Source organism: Mesoplodon mirus (genome assembly GCF_964341445.2).
Source record: "Mesoplodon mirus genome assembly, chromosome: 2".
In the NCBI taxonomy this organism is placed as follows: Eukaryota; Metazoa; Chordata; class Mammalia; order Artiodactyla; family Ziphiidae; genus Mesoplodon; species Mesoplodon mirus.
The window spans coordinates 189,986,751-190,013,915 of NC_138977.1; the positions used below are offsets into that span (position 1 = coordinate 189,986,751).

At 35.9% G+C, this 27,165-nt stretch overlaps 1 protein-coding gene across 2 annotated transcripts in view; it reads right to left on the reverse strand.

Moving 5' to 3' along the window:
• PRKG1 (protein kinase cGMP-dependent 1) overlaps window positions 1–27,165 on the reverse strand; it is a 1,245,509-nt gene that overhangs the window by 344,168 nt on the left and 874,176 nt on the right. For both annotated transcript variants that reach the window (XM_082633213.1, XM_082633214.1), the window contains exon 5: window positions 107–170. In XM_082633213.1, the coding sequence (XP_082489339.1) occupies window positions 107–170 (64 nt within the window). The remainder of the gene's footprint in view (window positions 1–106; window positions 171–27,165) is intronic.

The following is a 27,165-nucleotide window of genomic DNA, read 5'->3' on the forward strand; positions in this document are numbered from 1 at the left end:
CAGTGCTCAAAAATTTTTAAAAGGGCTCTCTGCAGTTTGTGACTTATTGCACAGCTGTGATGGGCTGAGTCTCATCTCAAAAAGGTCAAGGGCTAAAAACAATTACCTCTTCAAGGACATCAGCAAGCTTACTGAGTATCTCTTCAGGAAGGCTCTGGAATGTTGGCACACTGAAAAACAAGACAGAGATGATGTTGAACGCATGCACAGCAACTCATTTTTATAAATAAAACAGCAACACATCTGAAAGAAAATACAAAAGGATTTCATGACAAAGAATCTGCCAATGAAGATCACAGTAATAATTTAAGCATAATTTGATGACTAACAGGGAAAAGGCATGATGTACTAGAAAGAATTGGAGATTGGACAGAACCAAGTACAAATCCCACTTATATTTCTTTGTGTGACCTTGGATGCCTCAGCTATAATTGGGAGAAACCACTCTCTCCCTTATCAGCCTGCTCTCACCAAATTCCTTCCAATTCTGTCACCTTCTCTAGGTCCCCCTACACACACACACACACACACACACACACACACACACACACACACACAAACTTTTCTACAGGTCAACTGCTACCCATTCTTAAGGACTCAGCTGGATTGATGATACATTCATACATTCAGGCCTTCAAGCATTCATTCAACAACACTGGAAACTTCCTACTCTCCCCAACATCTCCCAGCTAGATCAGGTCCTCCTGTTTATGATCTCTTTTATCCCTTCCTACAACTATAATTAGATAATTAATCAGATATTTGTTACTGGGCATCTTCACTGCTAAAATCAAACTCCACAAAAATAAGAACGGTACTATATCTGTCTTGCTCAGCCCCTGTATTTTCAGTGATTTACTAATAACAACTCAAGAGCATGTGCTGAATAAAGTGATGAAAGCATAGACATACAAATGCTTCCTAGGACAGTTATACGGATCAGATCATATAGAATGGAGAAAAGAGTCAGACTCATAGTAGACACTGAAATAATGTCTTCTCATCCTCTTATTAGGGAAACTCACTGACCAGCATATGGAAATACTAAATGATGTTGAATACACAAACCAAAGAAACTTATTTTATATGGATAATGCTGACTTTAAAAGGAAAAAAAAAACCCATCAACATAAAATTCTTGAAAATTTACTCCACTGGAAAATCTAACTAGGATGTGGAACTAAATCCTTATTTAATCTTATTTCAATGCTTGAATAGAGAAAAGACCATAAATGAGTGAAAATACATTTGTATGTATGATATCTGACTTACAGATCAATTGTTAGGTAAACTTGATCTTTAGATAAATTGCCATGGAGCAAAGTTATTTAAATGAGTTAGTTAAGTTGGATGAGACTTGTTTCAGGTTTGTTGCTATAGAAAAACAGTTCTGGCTTGATTAGAATAATGTAATGAAAGAAGCCATAACATAATGCTTGGATATAAGCATGAAAGTTTTAATGTTAGTTTGTCACTCTGATTCCCATTCCTTAGTGTAGAGCCTATTGATAAAATCCTAAGGTTTTATGTAGAAGTATAACATTTCACCCAGGACCATGTTTCATCAGATTTATTGCTGTGGTCTGAGCCACGTGGGTTTTAATTTCCAGAACGCAGTCTATTTCAGCAGCTGGATGGAACACATCACAGAAAGAGACAGGAAGATAGAGGAAGCTGTTTCCATGAGCTATGCAGGTAGAAAAATTTAGCCCTTCCTTGTTCTTTTAATGAGCTATATTTCAGTTTCTTCTGAGATATAAGAATAATTAGAATGTTTCTATCCCAGGGGGTATTTATGGAAAACACAAACTACAACTGAGTTTTTCTCATTTTATTATAACTGGCTGCCTTCTTTAGACAGCCTCATTACTTCCATGCTAAGTCTATGTCAAGCCACTCTACAAAACTTTCATCTTCATAAGCATTCTTATTCATGAGAAAAAAAAATTAGTATTTGCTTGGCCACATAACTCACTAAAGAAAACAAAGACATTAAGTTTTAGGGCGCGCATTTTAATTAATTATCTTTTACAATTTTACTTAGTTATTTTTTATTTTTTTCAGGTTTACTGAGGTATAACTGACAAAATTATAAGATATTTAAAGTGTACATTGTGAAAAGATTCCTCCCATCCAGTTAACTTAGTTAATTAACACATCCATCACCTCACATATTTATTCTTCTGTGTATGTTTGAGATCTTTAAGTTCTATTCTTTGCAAATTTCAACTATACAATACAGTGTTATCAACTATAGGTTACAGTAGTTTGTAACCCATTTCCCCTATTCCCCAGGTCCCTGACAACCACTGTTCTATTCTGTTCCTATGAGTTTAGCTTTTTATTTAGATTCCACATATAAGTGATGCCATGCAATATTTGTCTTTCTCTGTCTGGCTTATTTCACTTAGCATAATGCCCTCAAGGTCCACCCATGTTGTGGAAAATGCAAATGGGATTTCCTTCTAATATATTATTGTATGTTATACAATAATATTCCATTGTATATGTATCATGATCTTTTAAAATTTAAAATGCCTCAAAACGTTCAGCAGCATTTATTACCAATAAAAATTAAGGATGGTTTTAGAGAAGAAACACTCTAAAGAATTCTTCGTAACAATTTAAGCACTTTCAGATTTAACAAAATGGAAATCAATTAACAGAAAATAAGTGTCTTCACTTTTATAAATTATACTTGAAACACTTTTGTAGTCATCTTTAAAATCTTAAGATCTTTATTTCTCTAAATACTAGATAATTCTCAGAAATTAATTACATAAGAGAACTTATCAGTCCACTGATAGCTTGAACACCAAGAATAAAACAATTGAGCATATTCATAAGTTTAAAATTCTACCCATGAAATTTGTTTGATTTTTTCCCAATACATCAAAAGATATTAATTTAAACTTCACTAGTGTGTACATGTGATAACTCAAGATGAAGCTGTCTATGATTTAGAAAACTTAAGGCAAAATAATTATAAGGATGAACTTCCATAAAATGTTTAAACAGTAAAGAGTATTTTCACTTATTGGGGGGGGGTGCAGGGGGAAGAACTCATAACAATTTACATGCTAATTACAAGTAATTCTTATGGATCTATTAAAACATTTTTGTTCCCTAGGGACTTGCAGTAGGTCTGAAGTTACAAAATGCACTTGACTGTAATATAATAGAGATGACTTAATGTGTGAAACTTTTCCATTGGATTTTCTGGTTGAATAAATTAAGGACTTGGAATTTGTCATGACAATAATAGAAGATGAGATTTGAATGCTTTCTATTTTCCAGGCACTGGGCTAAGGGTTTTACAGATAATATATTTTATTTTTAAACAGCTTTATCAACGAACCATTATTACTATCATCCATTTTACAGCTAAAACAACTGGGATCTTGAGAGTTTGCCTGAGGTCACAACACTCAGTACTGATAAAGAGAGGATAAAAATTTCCATCTGAATGACTATGAAGCTAATCATTTGCTGAGCTACACACTTCACCGTAGAATTATTTAAAAATGCCTCATGTAAGTTTTAAAACCATGCCATATTCTTTTAATGATTTAGAAATTAAGCAATAATATTAACATCCTTTGATTCAGTGACTTCATTTATTAACCAACTTTTTGCGATGAAAAATGTCAAATAAATGGAAAGGCTGAAAGAATAGTTCAAGAATCCCCTGTACCCCCATCACCTAGGTTAGCAACTGTTAACATTGTGCCATCTTTGCTTTATCTACCTTCGATACATCTAATTTTTATATGTGTATTGATAAATAGATTTATAGATATTTTTTCATGAAAATCTGAAACTAAGTTGTAGATATCATGAAATTTTACCTCTAATATTTAAGCACACAGATCTAAAAATAAGAAAATATTTTAAAATAACTATAGCATTATCATAAGAAAAATTCACTCAACTCCATAATATCATCTAATAACTATATTCCATGTCAAATATTACCCATTGTTCAAAATTTTCTTTATTGTTTGTTTTTTTCTTTTCAAACCAGGATCCAGTAAAAATCCACATACTGCTTTTGGCTATTCTACTTCTCTAGTCTCTTATTCCACAACCATCCTCCTACCTCTCCCCCCATTACACTGATTTTTGAAGAGACAGGGACAACTGTCTTATTGGATGTCCCACATTCTGAATTTGTCTTAGTAATTTTATTTTTGATAACCTACAATATGAAAATAACAGCTAATAGAAAAAAAAAAAAAAAAGGAGACTCCCCAGGACCCTTTCAAGAAGAATCCTGAAGTCAAAATAAATAGTCTAAGTTGTAATTTGCCTTTTTTACTCATATTCTTTCACATGTGTACCATACTGTAGACTCCTCCAGAGGCTATATAACATCATTATTTTGATAGTTAATGGATGTATGCTTAAATGTTCCTGTGTTTTCTAGAATTTTTTAAGGTAGTAGTAGGTTTATGATAAGCATGTTGTTTACAGAAATTAATTCAATATTATTGCAATGCTTCTACTGTGCTCTTACTAGTTTTCAGCTACCTACTATAATCTCTGTAACCTTATCCAATAAATTGTCCTTTTGAACTTGTGAAGCTTTTCTTGTCCTTAAGTGGAAAAAGTTACAAGTAAATACATTTAGATATCATGTGTTACAATAATAATTTTGTAGTTTTTCAAAAATATATCTAACTTTAAAAAATTTATCTAAAACTTGTAATTTTAGAATTTCATAATAACTATTAAGAATCTAATAAAAGAAACTTTATTATACTGTCTTATTTTTACAGATAGATTTACTTTGAGAGGGGAGATTAAAAGACATATTCTCAAGCCATAGCTGCCAATTTCTAAATCTAAAGACACCGAAAAATATGAAAAGGACACAATCAAATAATTTTCTGAATCATGGATGGGATAAATCTAGTCCAAAGAAATGTGGAGACACTCTAAATAAGAAAGAAAAAAGTGACAAAATCTAACTTTCCTTCAGCATTATAGATGATAATAATTTACCTTACTGTCCTATACAACAGAACATTTAAAAAATACTATTATCCAAGTTATGATGTCATTTTGCACCCATTCAAGATTTAAAGGAAATTGAATTATTTTCATGTAGACATGATGTTTTTATTTTTAATTCTTTTCTAAAATTTATTTATTTTTTATATAGCACGTTCTTATTAGTCATCTATTTTATACATATTAGTGTATATATGTCAATCCCAATCTCCCAATTCATCCCACCACTACAAGCCCCCTGCCACCACTTTCCCCCCTTGGTGTCCATACTATTGTCCTCTACATCTGTGTCTCTATTTCTGCCTTGCAAACCAGTTCATCTGTACCATTTTTCTAAATTCCACATATATGCATTAATATATAATATTTGTTTTTCTCTTTCTGAATTACTTCACTGTGTATGACAGTCTTTAGATCCATCTATGTCTCAACAAATGACCCAGTTTATTCCTTTTTATGGCTGAGTATTATTCCATTGTATATATGCACCACATCTTCTTTATCCATTCGTCTGTCGATGGGCATTTAGGTTGCTTCCATGACCTGGCTATTGTAAACAGTGCTGCAATGAACATTGGGGTGCATGTGTCTTTTTGAATTATGGTTTTCTCTGGGTATGTGCCCAGTAGTGGGATTGCTGGGTTATATGGTAGTTCTATTTTTAGTTTTTTAAGGAACCTCCATACTGTTCTCCATAGTGGCTGTATCAGTTTACATTCCCACCAACAGTGCAAGAGGGTTCTCTTTTCTCCATACCCTCTCCAGCATTTGTTGTTGGTAGATTTTCTGATGATGCCCATGCTAACTGGTGTGAGATGATACCTCATTGTACTTTTGATTTGCATTTCTCTAACAATTAGTGATGTTGAGCAGCTTTTCATGTGCCTCTTGGCCATCTGTATGTCTTCTTTGGAGAAATGTCTATTGAGGTCTTCTGACCATTTTTTGATTGGGTTGTTTGTTTTTTTAATATTGAGTTGCATGAGCTGTTTATATATTTTGGAGATTAATCCTTTGTCCGTTGATTCGTTTGCAAATATTTTCTCCCATTCTGAGGGCTGTCTTTTCATCTTGTTTGTAGTTTCCTTTGTTGTGCCAAAGCTTTTAAGTTACATTAGGTCCCATTTGTTTATTTTGTTTTTATTTCCATTACTCTAGGAGGTGTTTCAAAAAAAATCTTGCTGTGATTTATGTCCAAAAGTGTTCTGCCTATGTTTTCCTCTAAGAGTTTTATAGTGTCCGGTCTTACATTTAGCTGTCTAATCCATTTTGAGTTTATTTTTGTGTATGGTATTAGGGAGTGTTCTAATTTCATTCTTTTACATGTAGCTGTCCAGTTTTCCCAGCACCACTTATGGAAGACACTCTCTTTTCTCCACTGTATATCCTTGCCTCCTTTATAATAGATTAGTTGACCATAGGTGCATGGGTTTATCTCTGGGCTCTTTATCCTGTTCCATTGATTTATACTTCTGTTTTTGTGCCAGTACCATATTGTCTTGAATATTATAGCTTTGGAGTATAGTCTGAAGTCAAGTAGTCTGATTCCTCCAGCTCTGTTTTTTTCCCTCAAGACTGCTTTGTCTATTCAGGGTCTTTTGTGTTTCCATACAAATTTTAAGGTTCTTTATTCTAGTTCTGTAAAAACTGCCACTGGTAATTTGATAGGGATTGCACTGAATCTGTAGATTGCTTTGGGTAGTATACTCATTTTCACAATACTGATTCTTCCAATCCAAGAACATGGTGTATCTCTCCATCTGTTTGTGTCATCTTTGATTCTTTTCATCAGTGTCTTACAGTTTTCTGAGTATAGGCCTTTCACCTCCTTAGGTAGGTTTATTCCTAGATATTTTATACTTTTTGTTGCAATGGTGAATGGGATTGTTCCCTTAATTTCTCTTTCTGATCTTTCATAGTTAGTGTGTAGGAATGCAAGAGATTTCTGTGCATTAATTTTGTATCCTGCAACATTACCAAATTCATTGATTAGCTCTAGCAGATTTCTGGTGGCATCTTTAGGATTCTCTATGTATAGTATCATGTCACCTGCAAACACTGACCATTTTACTTCTTTTCCAATTTGTATTCCTTTTATTTCTTTTTCTTCTCTGATTGCCATGGCTAGGACTTCCAAAACTACATTGAATAATAGTGGCAAGCGTGGACATCCTTGTCTTTTTCCTGATCTTAGAGGAAATGCTTTCAGTTTTTCACCATTGAGAATGATGTTTGCTGTGGGTTTCTCATATATGGCCTTTATTTTGTTGAGAAAGTTTCCCACTATGCCCACTTTCTGGAGAGTTTTTATCATAAATGGGCATTGAATTTTGTCAAAAGCTTTTTCTGCATCTATTGAGATGATCATATGGTTTTTATTCTTCAATTTGTTAATATGGGTGTATCACATTGATTTGCATATATTGAAGAATCCTTGCATCCCTGGGACAAATCCCACTTGGTCATGGTGTATGATCCTTTTAAGGTGTTGTTGGATTCTGTTTGCTAGTATTTTGTTGAGGATTTGTGCGTCTATATTCATCAGTGATATTGGCCTGTAACTTTCTTTTTTTGTACTATCTTTGTCTGATTTTGGTATCAGGGTGATGGTGGCTCATAGAATGAGTTTGGGTGTGTTCCTTCCTCTGCAATATTTTGGAAGAGTTTGAGAAGGTTGGGTGTTAGCTCTTCTCTAAATGTTTGATAGAATTCACCTGTGAAGCCAACTGTCCTGGATTTTTGTTTGTTGGAAGAATTTTAATCACAGTGTCAATTTTGTTACTTGTGATTTTTCTGTTCATATTTTCTGTTTCTTCCTGGTTCAGTCTTGGAAGGTTATACCTTTCTAAGAATTTGTCCATTTCTTCCAGGTTGTCCATTTTCTTGGCATAGAGTTGCTTATAGTAGTCTCTTAGGATGCTTTGCATTTCTGCGGTGTCTGTTGTAACTTCTCCTTTCTCATTTCTAATTTTATTGATTTGAGTCCTCTCCCTCTTTTTCTTGATGAGTCTGGCTAAAGATTTAAAATTTTTGTTTATCTTCTCAAAGAACCAGCTCTTAGCTTTATTCATCTTTGCTATTGTTTTCTTTGTTTCTATTGCATTTATTTCTGCTCTGATCTTTATGATTTCTTTCCTTCTACTAACTTTGGGTTTCGTTTGTTCTTCTTTCTTTAGCTCCTTTATGTACGGTTAGATCGTTTATTTGAGATTTTTCTTGTGTCTTGAGGTAGGCTTGTATAGCTATAAACTTCCCTCTTAGAACTGCTTTTGCTGCATCCCATAGGTTTTGGATCATTGTGTTTTCATTGTCATTTGTGTCTAGGTATTTTTTGATTTTCTCTTTGATTTCTTCAGTGATCTCTTGGATATTTAGTAACGTATTGTTTAGCTTCCATGTGTTTGTGTTTGTTACTTTTTTTCCCCTATAATTGATTTATAATCTCATAGCATTGTGGTCAGAAAAGACTCTTGATATGATTTCAGTTTTCTTAAATTTACCAAGGCTTCATTTGTGACCCAAGATGTGATCTATCCTGGAGAATGTTCCATGTGCACTTGAGAAGAAAGTGTAATCTGCTCTCTTTGGATGGAATGTCCTATAAATATCAGTTAAATCTCTCTGGTCTGTGTCATTTAAAGCTTGTGTTTCTTTATTAATTTTCAGTCTGGATGATCTGTCCACTGATGTAAGTGAGGTGTTAAAGTCCCTCACTATTATTGTGTTACTGCCGATTTCCTCTTTTATAGCTGTTAGCAGTTGCCTTATGTATTGAGGTGTTCCTATGTTGGGTGCATATATATTTATAACTCTTATATCTATTTCTTGGATTGATCCCTTGATCATTATGTACTGCTCTTCCTTGTCTCTTATAACATTCTTTATTTTAAAGTCTATTTTATGTCTTATGAGTATCAGCTTTGTTTTGATTTCCATTTGCATGGAATATCTTTTTCCATCCCCTCACTTTCAGTCTGTATGTGTCCCTAGGTCTGAAGTGGGTCTCTTGTAGACAGCATATATATGGGTCTTGTTTTTGTATCCATTCAGCCAGCCTGTTTCTTTTGGTTGGAGCATTTAATCCATTCATGTTTAAGGCAATTATCGATATGTATGTTCCTATTACCATTTTCTTAATTGTTATAGGTTTGTTTTTGTAGGTCCTTTTCTTCTCATGTTTCCTACTTAGAGAAGTTCCTTTAGCATTTGTTGTAGAGCTGGTTTGGTGGTGCTGAATCCTGTTAGCTTTTGCTTGTCTGTAAAGCTTTTGATTTCTCCATTGAATCTGAATGAGATCCTTGCCGGGCAGAGTAATCTTGGTTGTAGGTTCTTCCCTTTCATCACTTTAAATATATCATGTCACTCCCTTCTGGCTTGTAGAGTTTCTGCTGAAATCAGCTGTTATACTTATGGGAGTTCCCTTGTATGTTATTTGTTGCTTTTCCCCTGTTGCTTTCAATAATTTTTCTTTGTGTTTAATTTTTGTCAGTTTGATTACTATGTGTCTCAGTGTGTTTCTCCTTCAGTTTATCCTGACTGGGACTCTCTGCGCTCCCTAGACTTGGGTGGCTCTTTCCTTTCCCATGTTAGGGAATTTTCGACTATAATCTCTTCAAATATTTTCTCGGGTTCCTTCTCTCTCTCTTCTCCTTCTGGGACCCCTATAATGTGAATGTTGTCCCGGAGGTCTCTTAGGTTGTCTTCATTTCTTTTCATTCTTTTTTCTTTATTCTTCCTCAGCAGTGAACTCCACTATTCTGTCTCCCAGGTCACTTATCCGTTCTTCTGCCTCACTTATTCTGCTATTGATTCCTTCTAGTGTAGTTTTCATTTCAGTTATTCTATTGTTCATCTCTGTTTGTTTGTTCTTTAATTCTTCTAGGTCTTTGTTAAACATTTCCTGCATCTTCTCGATCTTTGCCTCCATTCTTTTTCCGAGGTCTTGGATCATCTTCACTATCATTATTCTGAATTCCTCTTCTGGAAGGTTGCCTATCTCCACTTCATTTAGTTGTTTTTCTGGGGTTTTATCTTGTTCCTTCATCTGGTACAAAGACCTCTGCCTTTTCATTTTGTCTATCTTTCTGTGAATGTGGTTTTCCTTCCATAGGCTGCAGAATTGTAGTGCTTCTGCTGTCTGCCCTCTAGACATGATGAAGTTTTTAAAAGCCAAAAATTGTTTTGTACCTCTTTTCAAAGTAGCAATGAAAAGTAAATGAAGCATCTGACAGAGTTACCATATTGCATTGACTGGGGGAAGCCACACAATAGGTGAAAGAAAAAAAAAACCTTGTAGAGCTGACTTTGCTGACTGCCTGCTGGAGAAGTCAGTTAAAGAAATCATTTCACTGCCTCTTTCCAAAGATACAGTACCTTGCTGAATTAATGACTTTGCTGCAGACACAAAGATGGGTGAAAATCTTGTCCACAGAATTGTACTTCTGCCTTACAAATGGATTAATCTACAGTCATGGCGGGACTTGCTATTTGGCTTGTATTCATCTGGTAGCAGAATCAACCAATCATGAAAAAAGACAAGATTGTATATGAATGCTTGGCAACAAACACAAATGGTACTGAGCTATTTGGTATGGAATTAACTTTTCAAATATAGGTTTATCATGGAATGACTATGTTGCACTGATGGTGTAAAAGGAACAGTGGCCCCTCTACACAAATTAAGGCAGTAACAATAAAGTATACTAGTTGTCATTATATTCTTACCAAAAACTCACAGTAAAAATAAAATTCCAGTTTTACTTTAAAATATTTTGATGAAACACTAAGTTACTAATTGTAGTAAATTTTAACCCTTGACTACACATCGTTTTAATATCATGTGTGACAAATGGCAAGCACACATAAAGCACTTCTGCTGCTTCCTGAAGTACAAGGTTTTCTCAAGGAAAATCACTCATAATTGCTGGAGTTGCAAGCTGAATTAGTCACTTTTTTCATGGAACATCATTTTTTACTTGGCAATAACCACAAACTGTAGTTATTCAGACTTGAGTATCTGGCAGATAACTTTTCGAAAAAGAACAAAGTGAGCCTGACACTTCAAGAGAAACAATAGACAGCATTTGTTGCCAATGATAAAATTCAAATTTTCAAATGCAAATTAAAATTTCAGAAAACTTTTATCTGCCACTGTGGGCTTAACAGCTTTCTAATAATTGAAGACTTTTCTGATGAGATCATTGGCGAATGCTGATATTAACAAATGTGATTCTTTTGATATTGTAAATTTTGTAATTTCTACACCAGTATTTTCCAGATGACTAATGCATGATGTTACAAGATCATGCAGGGGAAAGATCTATTCAAAGTACAAGATCGATCAATGGATTTTAATGTAATAAAGTAAGAAAAGTTCATTGATATGGTTTCAGATTCCACACTGCAACTAACCTGTACTAAACTACCCTTTGTTGGGTTTTAGTGTAGTGTCAAATAAGAATGTCCACAATTATCTGAAAAGGCCATTAACATACTCTTCCCTTTTTCTTCTCCATATCTTTGTGAGGCTGATTTTTTCACATACTTCAACAAAAACAACAGAAATTCAACAGATTGAATAATATTGAAGCAGATATGAGAATCTGCTGTCTTCTTCTAAGCTAGATATTGACAGATTTGCAAAAATGTAAACTCAAGTTTCTCTTTCCACTAAGTTTTTTGGTTTGTTTTGCAAAATAGTTATTTTCATTAAAAATAGCTTAACATGTTTTTTTTTGCCACTTTTTTTTTTAACACTACATTGGAGGAGAAAGAGGCTGAGGGCCTCAAAGGTATAGAGTTGAACCCACATTTCCCATAGAACTGTGGAACGTCTATGAATGGGCATGTGATAAGATGCCAAGAACAAAAAACAATGCAGAGGTTTTTACAGTGCGATACAAAGCTCAGTTACAAATATGTATACTGGTATTCAGAAACAGACACCTCTCTTAATGGAGGAAGAAATTATAGTGAAAAAGAAAAAGTGCCATGCTGAATAAGGAGACAAATCAACAAAAACAAACTTATAATACTGTGAATGAAAGACTTCGAAGACAAGTGCTTAGGTAAACCCACAAGATAAAATCAGTTATTTGGTAGGATTGCCATGAATCTACACACATTTTTTAATTGATTAATTTTTTTTTTACGGCATCATACAAGAGTATATTTAGTGTTGTAAGAAACTGCCTGTCTCCACAGTGCTGTATCTAATTTACGTATATTTTGATGTTTTTTAATGACTTAGTAAATAAGTATTTTAAAATATACTCATTTTTAACTCTTAATACAGTCAACATCAATAAAAAAACCCACATGAGATTTGGAAAGAGTAGAATTAACAGAGGTGGTGAGAAGTGGTTGAGTTCTGCTATATTTTGGGAGTAGAAGCAGCATGATTTCTTGGAAGACTAAATGTGGGATGAGAGAGAAAGAGGGGAGACAAGCATGACTCTTTACAGTTGGAAGGAATCTATAAAAACAGTTCAAGTGTTTTTCATATTGAAAGCAAGTTTTTTTTAAACCTATGTAGTAGCAAAGGGTTTGATTTTATCAGAAGGTCTTAGTTTTTAAATATAACCAGAGAGCATCAGATGTAGCCCCATATTTATAAGATATCTCTTGAACAAACATAAGTCTGGAAATAGCTCAGCAATGTCCTCAACCTAGAGCAGAACATACAGAGTTATATTAATTATCTTTGGGTAGCATTTGGAAAACAGTTGCCTTTTTATTCTGTCATGAGAAATCAGCCTTGTACCCAATTTAATGCCAAAAATATTGACAGCTATTGTTCATTGAAGGCTTCCTACAGTTCATGCCAATTGAACAAAAGCAGAAATATCTGACTTACCAAAGAAATCAATTTCTATTGATGAAGAATTAAAGTAAGCGTCCTTCATAATCTTACAGCTATCTAATCTTTCCCCTTAGTGAGCTCAGCAAAAGGTTTTCTGCCCTCAACATACTTTTATCCCTTAATTGAATCGTTTGGCACTGATCTTGGTTCATTCTGTTATGCAAGTCTTAAAACTGGTCTTCTTTCCCCACCCCCTTCCTTGTCTCCCACCCCAATATACTTTACACATCACTGTCAGATTCATTTTCTATCAGCAACATTTAGCCCTTATCACAATGGCTCCAACCCTTAAATAGCTGCCTATTATCTTTCACCAGATTCTAAGAATTAGAAGAATCATTTTTCTTGCGTGTGAAAATACTTTAGGTAAAACAAATCATTATGGAGACGAGGTATAATTTTACAATCTATGTGATAACATATAAACTCCTTATCCAGGAAGACTTTATAGTAATTAAGCATATGAACTTTAGAATGAAAGGGAACAGGTTGAATTAGGCTCTGCTACTAATTATCAGTTATGCTTTTGGCAAGTAAGCTAACTTCACTAGGTCTCAGCCTCCTTAGCTTTCAAAAGGGGATGATACCGCCTGCCACATAGGGTTTTGGCAGAAATAAGCTGAACAGTAGACATAAAACATTAAGAAGGTGTCTGGCACATAGGAAACATTCAGTAAAACATTTGCAGCCACCACAATAATATGTATTTTTTTCTTGTTCTAAATGTTATTATTAATCCTCTTTAATAATTAAAACAAACTTTCTAACGCATCAGAAATGAATCTTAGTGAAGACTCAAGAGTGACAGAAATATCCATTTCTTCATATTCTTAAATGAAATTATATTTGATTTGGAGTATCAACCCTTATTTTTCAGTGAGATATTTAATCACATTCATTGATTAGCTCTTCTTCAAGGTCATAACTGAACCCAGGGGTCATATCATGCCCAGAAGGTGGGGAATAAAGTCTCTAATCTCTCTGCTATTAAGGTCACAAAGAACCCTTGAAGTCCAATGTCTCTCTGGTTTTTTGCCCACAGAGGAGGAAGGGAGCCTTTGGTCAAGCTGGGAACTCTGGCGCTTCCCCTCAGCTTCCTTAGGCACGTCCAGGATGAGAAACCCACTCTTGGAAAAATATAGCCAAGATCCTCCTCTTTCTCTTTTGACTCCAGAAATTCTTTGTAATCTCTTTATATGAAGTTAGGCTTTAAAAATAGATAGGAAGTATCTTATCTTCTGGAAGATTCTAGGACTGAGCAAAAAATCAAATCAAAATTGCAGAGTGGCGGCACAGTGGTTAAGAATCCCCCTGCCAATGCAGGGGACATGGGTTTGACCCCTGGTCTGGGAAGATCCTGCGGAGCAACTAAGCCCGTGCGCCACAACTACTGAGCCTGAACTCTAGAGCCCGTGAGCCACAACTACTGAGTCCATGTGCCACAACTACTGAAGCCTGTGCGCCTACAGCCCGTGCTCCACAACTAGAGAAGCCACTGCAATGAGAAGCCCATGCACCGCAACGAGGAGTAGCCCCAGCTCACCGCAACTAGAGAAAGCCCGCATGCAGCGATGAAGACCCAATGCAGCCAAAAACTAAATAATAATAAAAAAAAATGCAAAGAGTCTATGAACCTGCCTGGAAAAGGGATAATATAGGGGGAAATATTTCAATAATTTATACTTGAATAACTGTCCTCCAAATCCCTTTATTTGCAGGTCCCTGATTCCCTGTGCAAGCACCATCCACTACAACCACCCTTTCCCCACACACATTGGTTTTGATTGGTTTTGATTTATTAGTCTTTGAATCCCCACATGTTTATGTAAACTTCTTTAAGATTCAGCTCAGGGACAACCTCTTCTGGGAAATGGTCCCTGGCAACTTTCTTTCTCTAAGTAGGTATTTTGCCCAAATAGCACCTACACTTGTACTGTAACCATGTGTTAACATATTTGCCTCCTTCCAAAAATGTATAAATTCTTTGAAAGCCCTGCAGTATAGCAACTAATATCATGGATTTTAGAATCAGAGGAAGAAAAAAATAAACGATGATTTTGAATCCCAGTGCCTCTACTTCCTAGCTATGTAACTATGGGCAAGTTCTTTAAAGCCAAAAAGTTCAGCTTCCTTAGTCAGGAAATGAAAACAAAACCTAGCTCCTGGAGCAAAGTATTAATAAGTATGAAGCACTTAGCAAAGAAGCTCTGCCATGGAGTAAACACTCAAAGGGACATATAATTTAGCTTGTAGGATACTACACAACATAGGGTGTGTCATGTAGTAGGTACTCAAAAGCTTGCAAACTGAAGGAATATATGTAATAAAGCCAAACACAATAAGGCAATAGTGGTTTTGATCCAAGGTCACTATGTGGAGATGTGCAGTTTGCACCCTGTACGAGGCACCTGCATGGGGGATGGGTGAAACTCAGCCCAACTACTCTCTGCATGCCTCTCAGCCTGCCCTGGCAGGGGCTGCATCAACCTATACAGAAGGCCACTTCTTATATTTTAAAAAATGTGTCTTTATTAAGCAACCTTAGTCTTTTCAAGGGATCTTCTGCTTGATATTTTTCAGAAAACCACAGGAATATTTCCTTGAGGCAATTTACTCAAGAAGAATTCAGAAAAGAAAGTTATTTATTGACTGACAGAGGCTACTTTAAAAAGTATTAGAGTAGCTTTTTCAAAGAACCCACTGAAGAGCCACTTTCAAAATCAGACCTAAGGTTACTCTGGTGCTCCTGTCAAAATGACCGTGAGGTGAGGCGTTAATAACATACTTTATGAAATTACCTCTGAAATGCTTATTCTAACACTGGCTAGTTCAGAAGATCACACTGTACCTGACCTTTGCTCTGTAAATCTTACAAGAGCCTGTGCCTGAGCAAATATAAAATTGGATGGTTTTTTTTAGAGTTAAGCAAATCATACATGATTGTTAAAACTAAAAAAAAAAAAAAAAAAAAAAAAGGAGTATTATGACAAACTACGCCATTTTAAATATGTAATGCCACACTAATGATAATCAGCCTAAAAGGTTCTGCCCAGATTTCCTACCCAATCTTTTGAACCTTGGGATGAGTGATGCTCTGGCCCCATAGGCTAAGCCTCTCTACAGCAGTGTTTGTCCACGGGCCTCCACTGGCACTTGGGCACCTTCACTGTGCAAGAATGTCCTATGTACTACATCTCCCCTTCCTACTGGTAGTAGTCCTGTCATGGTGATAAGCAGACATCCTCCAGGACTGATGTTGCCCCAAGATTAGAACCATCACTCTATAATTTCATTATTTTCCCAATTCACCAAGTGAGTTCACTAACTGTTCTGCCTGAAATCTCAAAACGCCAGGTAACTGAATACTTACTCAAGCTTCCATCTCCCCGTGGCTTCATGGATGTCTGTTGCCCAGTAACTTGAACACTGAAGGACCATCTGTTTAAAGTGATTCTGGAACCTAGCTGTCTACAAAGAGACAAATGGGACCTAGGACCCTTCATTCTCTGTTTATGGCAGTTTCCAAAGTCACATTGCTCAAAGTACTATTTATCAAATATATTAATAGGCATTCCACACCAAAAGGAGGGTTCCATGGACAAATAAGGAAATTTTGGTTATTGAAAATTAAGATTTTTTTTCTTTACTACAGAAGTTATCAGCGCCTTCATCTTGAAAAAAGTTGAGAAGCTAACCACAGAGAGACAAGAAATAGTATTTTGCAAACTTATTTAATAGTATTTTACAAACTTATTAGACAAGAAAGAGTATTTTGCAAACTTATTCAGGATTATCTATTAACTTGTTGAGGAACTAGAGTTCCATGCTGCATCCTTTAGAATCATTGACTCATATTAAGATGACAGAATTCACAATAGTCCTTACGTTTAACATGGAAGAAAAGTTAGCATGGCCTGTGAGTGAATTGCTCCATATTTTTAGGATGGAATTCAGCCATAATCTTCTTTGAAAAGCCTTGATCGATAATCTCTATTGTCTCCCTAGTCTCCTTGCCTGTGAACTGTAGACTCTGCACAGACACATAACAAAGGCAGAGTCTAGATGCCTTTTGCCTGTGCTCCTGAGGTCTTTTGTGTCTATGTCTGTCGGACCTATTACAGTATTGTGATTGTCAGTTTGTTTATCTGCCTCACTCTAGATCAACAAACTAAAACCTACTGGCTCACCATCTTTGTCTATAAATCAAATTTTCATGGAAGACAGTCATGCTCACTGGTTTACATATTGTCTATGGCTGCTTTCGAGATATACCTGAAGAGTTGAGTAGCTGCAATAGAGACTGTATGACCTGCAAGCTAAAATATTGACTATTTGGCTCTTTAAGGGCAAGTTTGCCTATCCCTGTCTATTAGCATCCTGAGGTCAGGTACAGAGTCAAATCCTTCAGTTTAATACCTGACAAGTGACAGATGCTTAAAATTTGTTGAATGAAAGCCTTTACCTTTCAAAATTAGTCTAAGAATGTCTGACCTTTAGATAACAGTTCTAATAAAATGTGAGGAATAGAATATTCAATTCAGGTCACATAGTCAAAGATCTTATTCAATATTCAAAAATATTTTTCTATGTTGACTTGGAAATATAGATTCAAAGAAAGTTAATTAAATAAATAAAAACCTTCATATAGAAGTATACAATCTAAAAATAGAACAGAGTTTGAGGGTCACTCTGTAGAGCATATATTAATATATTCCTTCTTGATATGAATTCTTGTCCTCCAATATCATTTTGAATCCTTCAAACATGAAGCATCTACTTTTCCCCTTGGGAAATAATTTTGAACACAACTGTTTTATAAGTACCTTTTCCTGGAATTCAAGCAAAATTGTTTTTTGTTTTTATTTCATCCTATTATTCCTAAATCTGTTCTTTACCAAGAGATTTTCTTCGATTTTAGAGTAAAATTTTAGAAAGCATAAGAATGTGGAAAATAAATTTTCAGAAAACTTTAGCAATTTAGTGGAACCCTTGATAAACAGAGTTGCTATTAAGGCTCAAGAGAGTCAATGAAAGAATCAAATCCCTGACATTTAAGAGGTTTGCTTTAGTTGCAGAGTTTACCTAGAATTAGATGGTAGAACTGGGATTAATGATATAACCTATGTTAAATCCCCCTTAGATAAGATTTAGCACAGAAAATGCACACAGTAACTACTTACTGTTAGTAATTATCACTCATATTTTAAGTGACTTCATATATATCATGGTTAAGAGTGGAGTTTGCAACCAGTGGCCCCATGATTTGAAGAAATGCTCTGCCACCAGGTGCTCTGTCTTACCCAGGGTTTTGGACATCCAGGTCTAGCAATGCCTCAGCGACTAGTTTAGACACACTCGATTGTAAGTCACGCATCACACAAAGGAATCAAACACAGGAAACAGTAATATGAATTTCCCATGATTGTACTACATTGTACAAAAGAGAGCAAAATGTCCGGCAATGGTGATATGTAAGAAAAAGGGGGACTTATTAAACGACAATGCTTTACTTTTACAAATTAAACTCAAGTAGAGATTCTAAAACCTGTGAAATTTCTAGCCAACACACTGAGAAATGGATACCTTAATAAAAATAGTAATTGTAATAGTGATAATAATTCTACGTATCAAGCATTTGTATGTCAATTGCTTTTCTTAGTTACTTTAACAGTAATAACCATCACTAACATCTATTAAGCACTTACTATGATCTAGGCATTCTGTTCACTGCTTTATAAGCATTACTGAGTTTAATTCATAGAACTCACCTTCTATCAAAAAGGATTTAATACAATTTATACAGTGATATGTTTCTTTGGTTATCATTCATATTAATTTTCAGCCAACCTTAATAACACAGCTTAGTCTTAAATTGATGCACATTTCCTCAATTTATCATATAGCTAATTGAACAAATACCATGTAGGAGGTTTTTGCAGTTAGGCAAAGGACTGTATAATCTGACAAATTAATTTATCCTAGAATATCTATAAGCAATGATGGATTAGTGTATTATCTTTTCAGCTTCACATTTTGATTTCTAAGGACAAATGTCATAATCCATAGGACGGACTTTGGATAGAAAATATAGGAATTAGGATAGACTAATATGAAAGATGAGAATAGACGTTGGGTGGAGGTCCCTATGAACCTCTGTCTGGAGTGGAAGATACACAACACAGCATTGAGCACATAAAGAAAAGCAATTATTGGGGGGGAAAATCAGATCACTCTCACTTTATAATGGCAATTAAAGTACCATTATATTTTATCATCTTTAAGCATTTAATAAATTTAGTTCAGCCTTCACATCTTTTTGTGATCATTGAAGTTTAGGTTTGTTTTTTTAACTACAATCATAAATGTGAGTGGCCCATAAGACAGTGTGAAATGTTCATTCAAGCTTAATGGTGTTTTGTTTTGTTTTTTTTAAGATATGACCATATACCTTTAATATTGACAATTTTTTAAATTAGTGCTATGTTCTAAGCATAGTGTTATATATATATTTTAATAACTTTTTTATTAGTTTCTGCTTTATAACAAAGTGAATCAGTTATACATATACATCTGTTCCCACATCCCTTCCCTTTTGCATCTCCCTCCCTCCCACCCTCCCTATCCCATCCCTCCAGGCAGTCACAAAGCACAGAGCTGATCTCCCTGTGCTATGCGGCTGCTTCCCACTAGCTATCTACCTTACGTTTGGTAGTGTATATATGTCCATGCCTCTCTCTCGCTTTGTCACAGCTTACCCTTCCCCCTCCCCATATCCTCAAGTCCATTCTCTAGTAGGTCTGTGTCTTTATTCCCGTTTTACCCCTAGGTTCTTCATGACATTTTTTTTCTTAAATTCCATATATATGTGTTAGCATACGGTATTTGTCTTTCTCTTTCTGACTTACTTCACTCTGTATGACAGACTCTAGGTCTATCCACCTCATTACAAATAGCTCACTTTCGTTTCTTTTCATGACTGAGTAATATTCCATTGTATATATGTGCCACATCTTTATCCATTCATCGGATGATGGACACTTAGGTTGTTTCCATCTCTGGGCTATTGTAAATAGAGTTGCAATGAACATTTTGGTACATGACACTTTTTGAATTATGGTTTTCTCAGGGTATATGCCCAGTAGTGGAATTGTTGGGTCATATGGTAATTCTATTTTTAGTTTTTTAAGGAACCTCCATACTGTTCTCCATAGTGGCTGTACCAATTCACACTCCCACCAGCAGTGCAAGAGTGTTCCCTTTTCTCCACACCCTCTCCAGCATTTATTGTTTCTAGATTTTTTGATGATGGCCATTCTGACTGGTGTGAGATGATATCTCATTGTAGTTTTGATTTGCATTTCTCTAATGATTAATGATGTTGAGCATCCTTTCATGTGTTTGTTGGCAGTCTGTATATCTTCTTTGGAGAAATGTCTATTTAAGTCTTCTGCCCATTTTTGGATTAGGTTGTTTGTTTTTTTGCTATCGAGTTGCATGAGCTGCTTATAAATTTTGGAGATTAATCCTTTGTCAGTTGCTTCATTTGCAAATATTTTCCCCCATTGTGAGGGTTGTCTTTTGGTCTTGTTTATGGTTTCCTTTGCTGTTAAGCGTAGTGTTATATTGATTTAAATCCCAGCCACGTTGCTTAGTAACTATGTAACTATGAATAAGTTAAACTGAGTCTGTTTTCACGTCAATGAAATGGAGATAATAGAATTTTTTGTGAACGAAGTTACTTCATTATTCAATAATTGTTATATTCTTTCATTATCCATATCATGCACATGAGAAGACAGAACCTTTAAGACCTCTCCCAAATAACATTCCCTCTCCGGGTCTAAGTGGCAGAACTTGTACTCAATCCCAGAGCCGCAGCTCAAACAACCAGTACTGGGGGGCTCATTTGCCAAAATCTTAGATTGCTTAACTAGCAGACCTTAGAAAGTTAACTGTCAGCTTGACAATATCACCCTCTGTATTACATGTTTCTCCTGCTCTAGGGTGAGGCTACCATGGAGGAAGTTAGCAGCTTTCAAAAAGTGAATCTGTTTCTATCATCAGCCTATGCAAGTGCCAGTGATTTGAGATGTAAGGCTACAAGATGACAAAAATTGTGAAAACCTGGACAGAAGGAGCAGAAATGCTTTTGGTTGACATGTCAGAATACAGCTTGCTGGAAGAGAAGACATTTTACTTTTTCTTATGTGGAATTTGTATTATCAGTACTTTAGACTAATCTAACATTGTTCTCAGCAGTTGCCAGTAAGTTCTTTGATTGCTGATGACCCAACTAAGCAGTGCTTTGGCAAAATGCATACTATTATTGGCTTTGGCAAAATGCATACTATTATTGGCTAACTCTCCTCCAACTTCAGACTGTGATCTGAACCTCAAATCCTGTCTCCAATGACTAAAGTATAATCCAAAGTGAGCATGTTGACATGACACCCCAAGCTATCTCACATAAAAATGTATTGGAAATATATTGGCCCTAAAAAATCTGCTTTAAGAAAAAATCTTAGGGAAAATAAAATGTACATGTATAAATTCTAAAAATCCTATTTGTTGGATTCCTAAATGGGTTAGATCAGTGCCAAAAGTTAATGTTTTAAAAAAAGCTATGGGGCCTCCCTGGTGGCGCAGTGGTTGAGAGTCCGCCTGCCGATGCAGGGGATACGGGTTCGTGCCCCGGTCTGGGAGGATCCCATATGCCGCGGAGCGGCTGGGCCCGTGAGCCATGGCCGCTGGGCCTGCGCATCCGGAGCCTGTGCTCCGCAACGGGGGAGGCCACAACAGTGAGAGGCCCGCATACCGCAAAAAAAAAAATAAATAAATAAAAAAAATAAAAAAAAATTAAAAAAGCTATGGCTTATGATGGCAATCTTCACATATGTTCAATACTTATAAATATCTTGTCAAAGAGTAAATATTTGGTTCTGTCTCCCTTTGTGAAGAACTGTGGCTTTAAAATACATATTAAGAAGTCATATTCTGGGAACTAACTATGCATGTGATGACACAGCCTTTAAGGTACTATGCTAGGTTTTGAGAAATCAGAAGAAAAAACAAAAGAAGCATTTCACACCTTCCATTTTAGAGAGGTTATAGAGATGGATAAATAACAGATAATTTAAAATGTGATTAAGTCTTATGAAAGAAGTAATCATGTGGTTTGGGAAAAAGAAAAAAAAAATGTACCCAAACAGATTCAGGTTAAGAGAAGATGCCGGGAAAGGGACTGTAAATATCTAGGATAAAGAAGATAATAGCTAAGCTTTAAAATACTAGAATATGAGCATTCCAGAAACTGGGAGTAGTGTATATAAAAGCAGAGGGGTGTCAAACAGCACTTTAAATGTGGGAACTACAAGTGATCTGATATGGCTGGACTATAGGATTTGACAGGAAAGAAGTAAAAGGAGACTTGAGGAGGTGAGGAAGGGTCTGGTCCCGAACGGCCATGATAGTAACTGGATTGGAGCCAGAAAAATTCAGAATGGAAAACATATCCTATAAATCTATGAAACTTGCCTGCAAAATGTTTCCAGAGTATTTATTAAAAAGCAAGTCCATTGTATTTTGCAGTAATCTCCTGCAATGTACAGAGATTACTTGTATTTACAAGAAAATACATTGTAAGGCAATTTTACCTTATGCTGCTAAAACAACCTGCTTTTAAATAGCTGGGTAGCCAAGTCACCATCCCACTGGCTTCACTTTTCTCATTAGTAATAACAAAAATAACAACTATCTTATGAGTTGCTATGTTCCTGGCACTGTTCTTTGTTCTTCACATTTCTAAGTACTCTACATATATTAACGTCACAATTATGAAAATTAAATTATTTATTACATGTAGAGCAACTATTATTATTATTATGTCCATTTTGCAAATAAGAAGAGCAAGTCATGGAGAAGAAAAGAAACTTGGCCAAGATGCATAGCTTGTCAGTAATGAAGCTGAAAGAGAGAGCTGAACAAGATACACACCCGAAGATCTACTCCTCATAGCACTGGGAATAGTGTCAGACACATAGTAGACACTCAGATCTTAAATTAATGAACGAATCAGTATCTCTGTGGTGAATTAAAGATAGCTCCAAATTATTTGCCACTTCTCCCATGAAGAGGTGGAGGTTAATTCCCCTCCTCTTGAATCTGGGTTAACCTGGTAACTTGCTTTGAACCAAAGGAATGGGTTCAAAATGCCATTTCTGGGCCTAAGCCTTAAAAAGGTGTGTAGTTTCCAGCTGTGGCTTTTGAAAGCCAGCAACCAAGCTATAAAGAAGCTTGGCCTAGATGACTGCATGATGACAGGCAATTTGGAGAGACTGTGGAGGACATGACACCATCTTGGATGTCCTAGCTGTAGCCTGACCTCAGCTACACCACATGGAGCCCAGGATTGGTCCATTGAGTCTAGTCAACCCAGAGAATCATGAGAAACAATATATCACTGTTGTTTTAAGCCACTACATTTTGGGGGTGGTTTAGGGCATAGAAACAGTCTCTGTGGCAGTATATATTCTTACCTCCTCTAAAAACAAACTTTTATCATAATTAATCTGTGACTCAGTCAAACAAAACTTTCACTGCCATAGGTAGTAAATGATATTTATAAGTGCAAAAGCTACCTTCTTTTTTCAAAAACAAAAGAACACTTGAGTTTCAGGAAATTAATTTTCAAAGAAAACCTCTTTCTGTTTCACAATGGCTTTTCTTCTAAGAAGTTTCTCAAAAAGTGAAGAACACAATTCTTTCCCTCTATTTCCTCACAATCTTACAGCATTCTATCACCTGGAAGGTCAAATGGGCTAATAACAGGAAAACTACAAAGTTGGAGATGGCCATAATCATACATGAAAACTTATATCAACACAACCGGTTCTTTTCAAAGTACATTCATTATCTCAACCAATTCCATTTTGACTACACAGACCTGCCAGTGTGAACATACTGCCAATTTTCTTTCAGAGAAAACACCTGTGTCCTTTAAAGCAACTCAGAAATAAGTAAAAATGTTAATCCATCAAGTGGCTATTTGGATAACATGATAATTTGATAGCATAGATATAGTCCCAACAACTTATTTCCTTTCATAAGGAAAAAATGTCTTTCTTAACCCATAAGTAAGTCATGACTACCTCGATACTGCAGTGAAGTCACATAAGGTTGGCATATAAAATTGTATGAATTCACAGAAAGTATTATATGTTAAGGACACCAGCTCAAGCCTAAATTGTATTTTAGATACCAGTACTCATATATGCACACCCATGTCTGGAAGATTGGTAGGACAGCTCTCAGAAGTCTATTGGCATGAGGGATTGATGACCCTCCTGCTGGGAGAAAATTCATCCTAAGCAAAGAAGGAGTCAGAAAAGCTCAAACCAATAACAAAGCCTTGGTCAACAGAGGGAGACACAAATCTCTGAGTACTGCATGGTATCAGCCATTTTTGTCCTAAGGAGGGAGGACCTAGGGACATAAACTCCCTCCTCTGTGTGACTTACACCTTTCCACTAAAAATCTTTTAAGCTATCAGGATGTGAGGCAGAATAGGAGGCAGCATCTCTAATAGAAATAAACACAAGGGAAGAGAGGGAAACCTCTTATTTCAGCAGCAAACATACAATGAGGTTTCAGATGCACGGAAATTTTGGAAGGTAATCTCACTAAAAATGCTGGAATAGAAGAGAAGGGAAGTAGTGAACACCAGGTGGTAGTAGGAAGATGTATTAATGATACCACATGGGACGTCTCTGAGATTTCCAGAAATAAGTAGGCAACTGGCAAGGGTAACTTGTTGGAGAAAGAGCCTCTAATGTCACTGATAATGTGCCTCCATCTGGCTAGTGGAACTTTGAGAATCTCAGCATATAACAATAATGGTAGATGGGGTTAGCAAGTTGAAGCTAATGAACTCCTTTGTTCATAAATTATTAATTAATTCATTTTCTGAAACACATTAGGAAGTGGATCAACAACGATATTTTCCAAAGGCAGAAACTGTTGTGCTTTAAACGTGTGTATGATGACTTTAATTATTACAATCCTAACACTTTTTACTCATCCTCATAGAACTTATCATGATTGAAAAGGTGAAGAAACTATGATGGAGAGCCAGTAAAATGTCACACAGCAGCACAGTGGTCAAAAACACAGACTGGCTCCAGTTAGACCTCAGTAAATGTCTGCTTCTGTCACTTAATAGCTTTGTGACCCACCTGACTTAAGGAGGAGATGATAATATTGCTTATTTTATTACACTGCTGTGAGGATCATGGGAAATAAGACACTTCAAGAATGCTGGGTATGCAATGAATAATAAAAATCTCAAGTCCAAAATGCTTAAAATATTCTATGTGGTACATTGTCTTCAAAGATGCTTCATAACATATATTCCCCCTCTCTTTACAGGCTTGTCAAAACTCCTAAGAAGAGATGAAGTTTATTTCCCCACGAACCTGGGATATGAATTGCCTTGACCAACAGAATGGCTGTGCCAGTTCTGGGACTAGGTCATAAGAGGTCTGGCACCTTTAGTTCCCACCCTCTTGGAATCCAGCCAACCTTTAAGCTCTGGCTAAGACTGGTGAATTATGAGAAACCATGCACAGAGTTAGTTCCCAGCTATTGCAGCCACACTGAGGAAACCACAGACAGGAGTGGAACCCCAGCTGAGCTCACAGGTAAATGCAGCTAAGTGAGCCAGCTGACATGTAGAGCAGAAGAACCACCCAGCTGAGCCCAGCCAACACGCACAACCATGAGAAATGATAAATTGTTGTTTTATGCACCTAAGATTTGGGGTGGTTTGTTATGCTGCAATAGGTTAGTCAAACAACCTACAAGGTATGATCTGCTCCTGCTAGGGTCACCAGTATTAACTCTTAGCCCTCTCACCTCAGTCATACTTCACCAGCCATTCTGACCTTTTGAATTCTCAGATATACCATGGGGCACAAGGTCTTCACACATGCTGCCTCCTCTGCCTGGAACATGCTCCCAGCAAGCCTCTCCAACACTCATGCCCACATGCTGCCTCTTTTTTCTCTAAATAACTCCTACTTACCGTTGTGGTCTCAGAGACCTAGATGAGTTTTACTAGTCTTATTAGTCCCTAGACTAATTCAGCTGCTTATCATTTACTCTTATAAAAGCCTTTAATTTCTTTATAGAGTTTATCATAATTATAATTATTTGCATAATTATTTAATGTCTACCTTCCTTCTACTCTATAAGTTCACTGAAAGCACTATGCTCAATGTTTTTTATCTAGTAGATGCTTAGTATTAAATGCTTGAGTTAATGAAACAAAAGGTTGGCTACAGTTGAGCCAAAAGTAAAAGCTGCATCTCCTGACTCATAGATTCCTGGTCTTATCTTCATAAATTACCACTCTTATTCCCTTTTGTGCAAAATTGGTATGAGGCTTTATTCTTTTGCATTTTTAATTCAGGATATGGGTTGATATCATTTTTAGAGAAGGAGATTTCTACAGAATTAACACATATCAAAAAATACAGAACTTTTATATTAGTTACCAATTTATCCTTCTCTGAAATCCCCAGATTATTCTATAATTCTTATTTAAAAAACTTTATTTCCCATTTCCCCATAGAAAATCAGACAGGGAGCAGCACTTAAATGGAAAAATGGGAACCTGGCAATTGCCATAGAGAAAACCACTGCTCAGTGGAAAGTTCTCATGAGGTAGGACAGAGCAGATCCAGTAGACTCGATCCCAGCTACTAGGGCTCATTTTCCCCGGATCTTGCTGACAAAACATTATCAAACTTGGGGATGGTTAAGCTCTGCTTCTATCAGTTAATATTCATTTCAACTAAGTCTCATTACTTAATCTTTCTGCAGCTCATCTCCAGTTATAAAAAGTGGACTAGTAACTCTCTATTTCCTAGAAGAATTATAAGGATTAAAGTGTTTTATAAAATATGAATCACAATTTACATGTATGGTATCACACAAAATATTTTTCTAAAATATCAAAAGCAATATATTTTTTTGTTTTTGTTTTACAAAAGAGGTATCTCTTTCTGATGTAAAAGGTCAAGACTGAAAAGAATACTTCCAGAAGCAAATTTCCCATGTGTGTGCAGGCTGGTTGTGTGCAATTATAGAAGTGTCACTTATCTTTTAGTCCCTGTAAATGATGCTCACTGGAATTGCATAGGGCACAGCCTGGGAGTTCTTATGCTGTGGCAACAATTCCATTGCTCACCCTGGTGCCCCCAGTGGGGTTTGGGTAGCATAGTTTTGAAATTCCT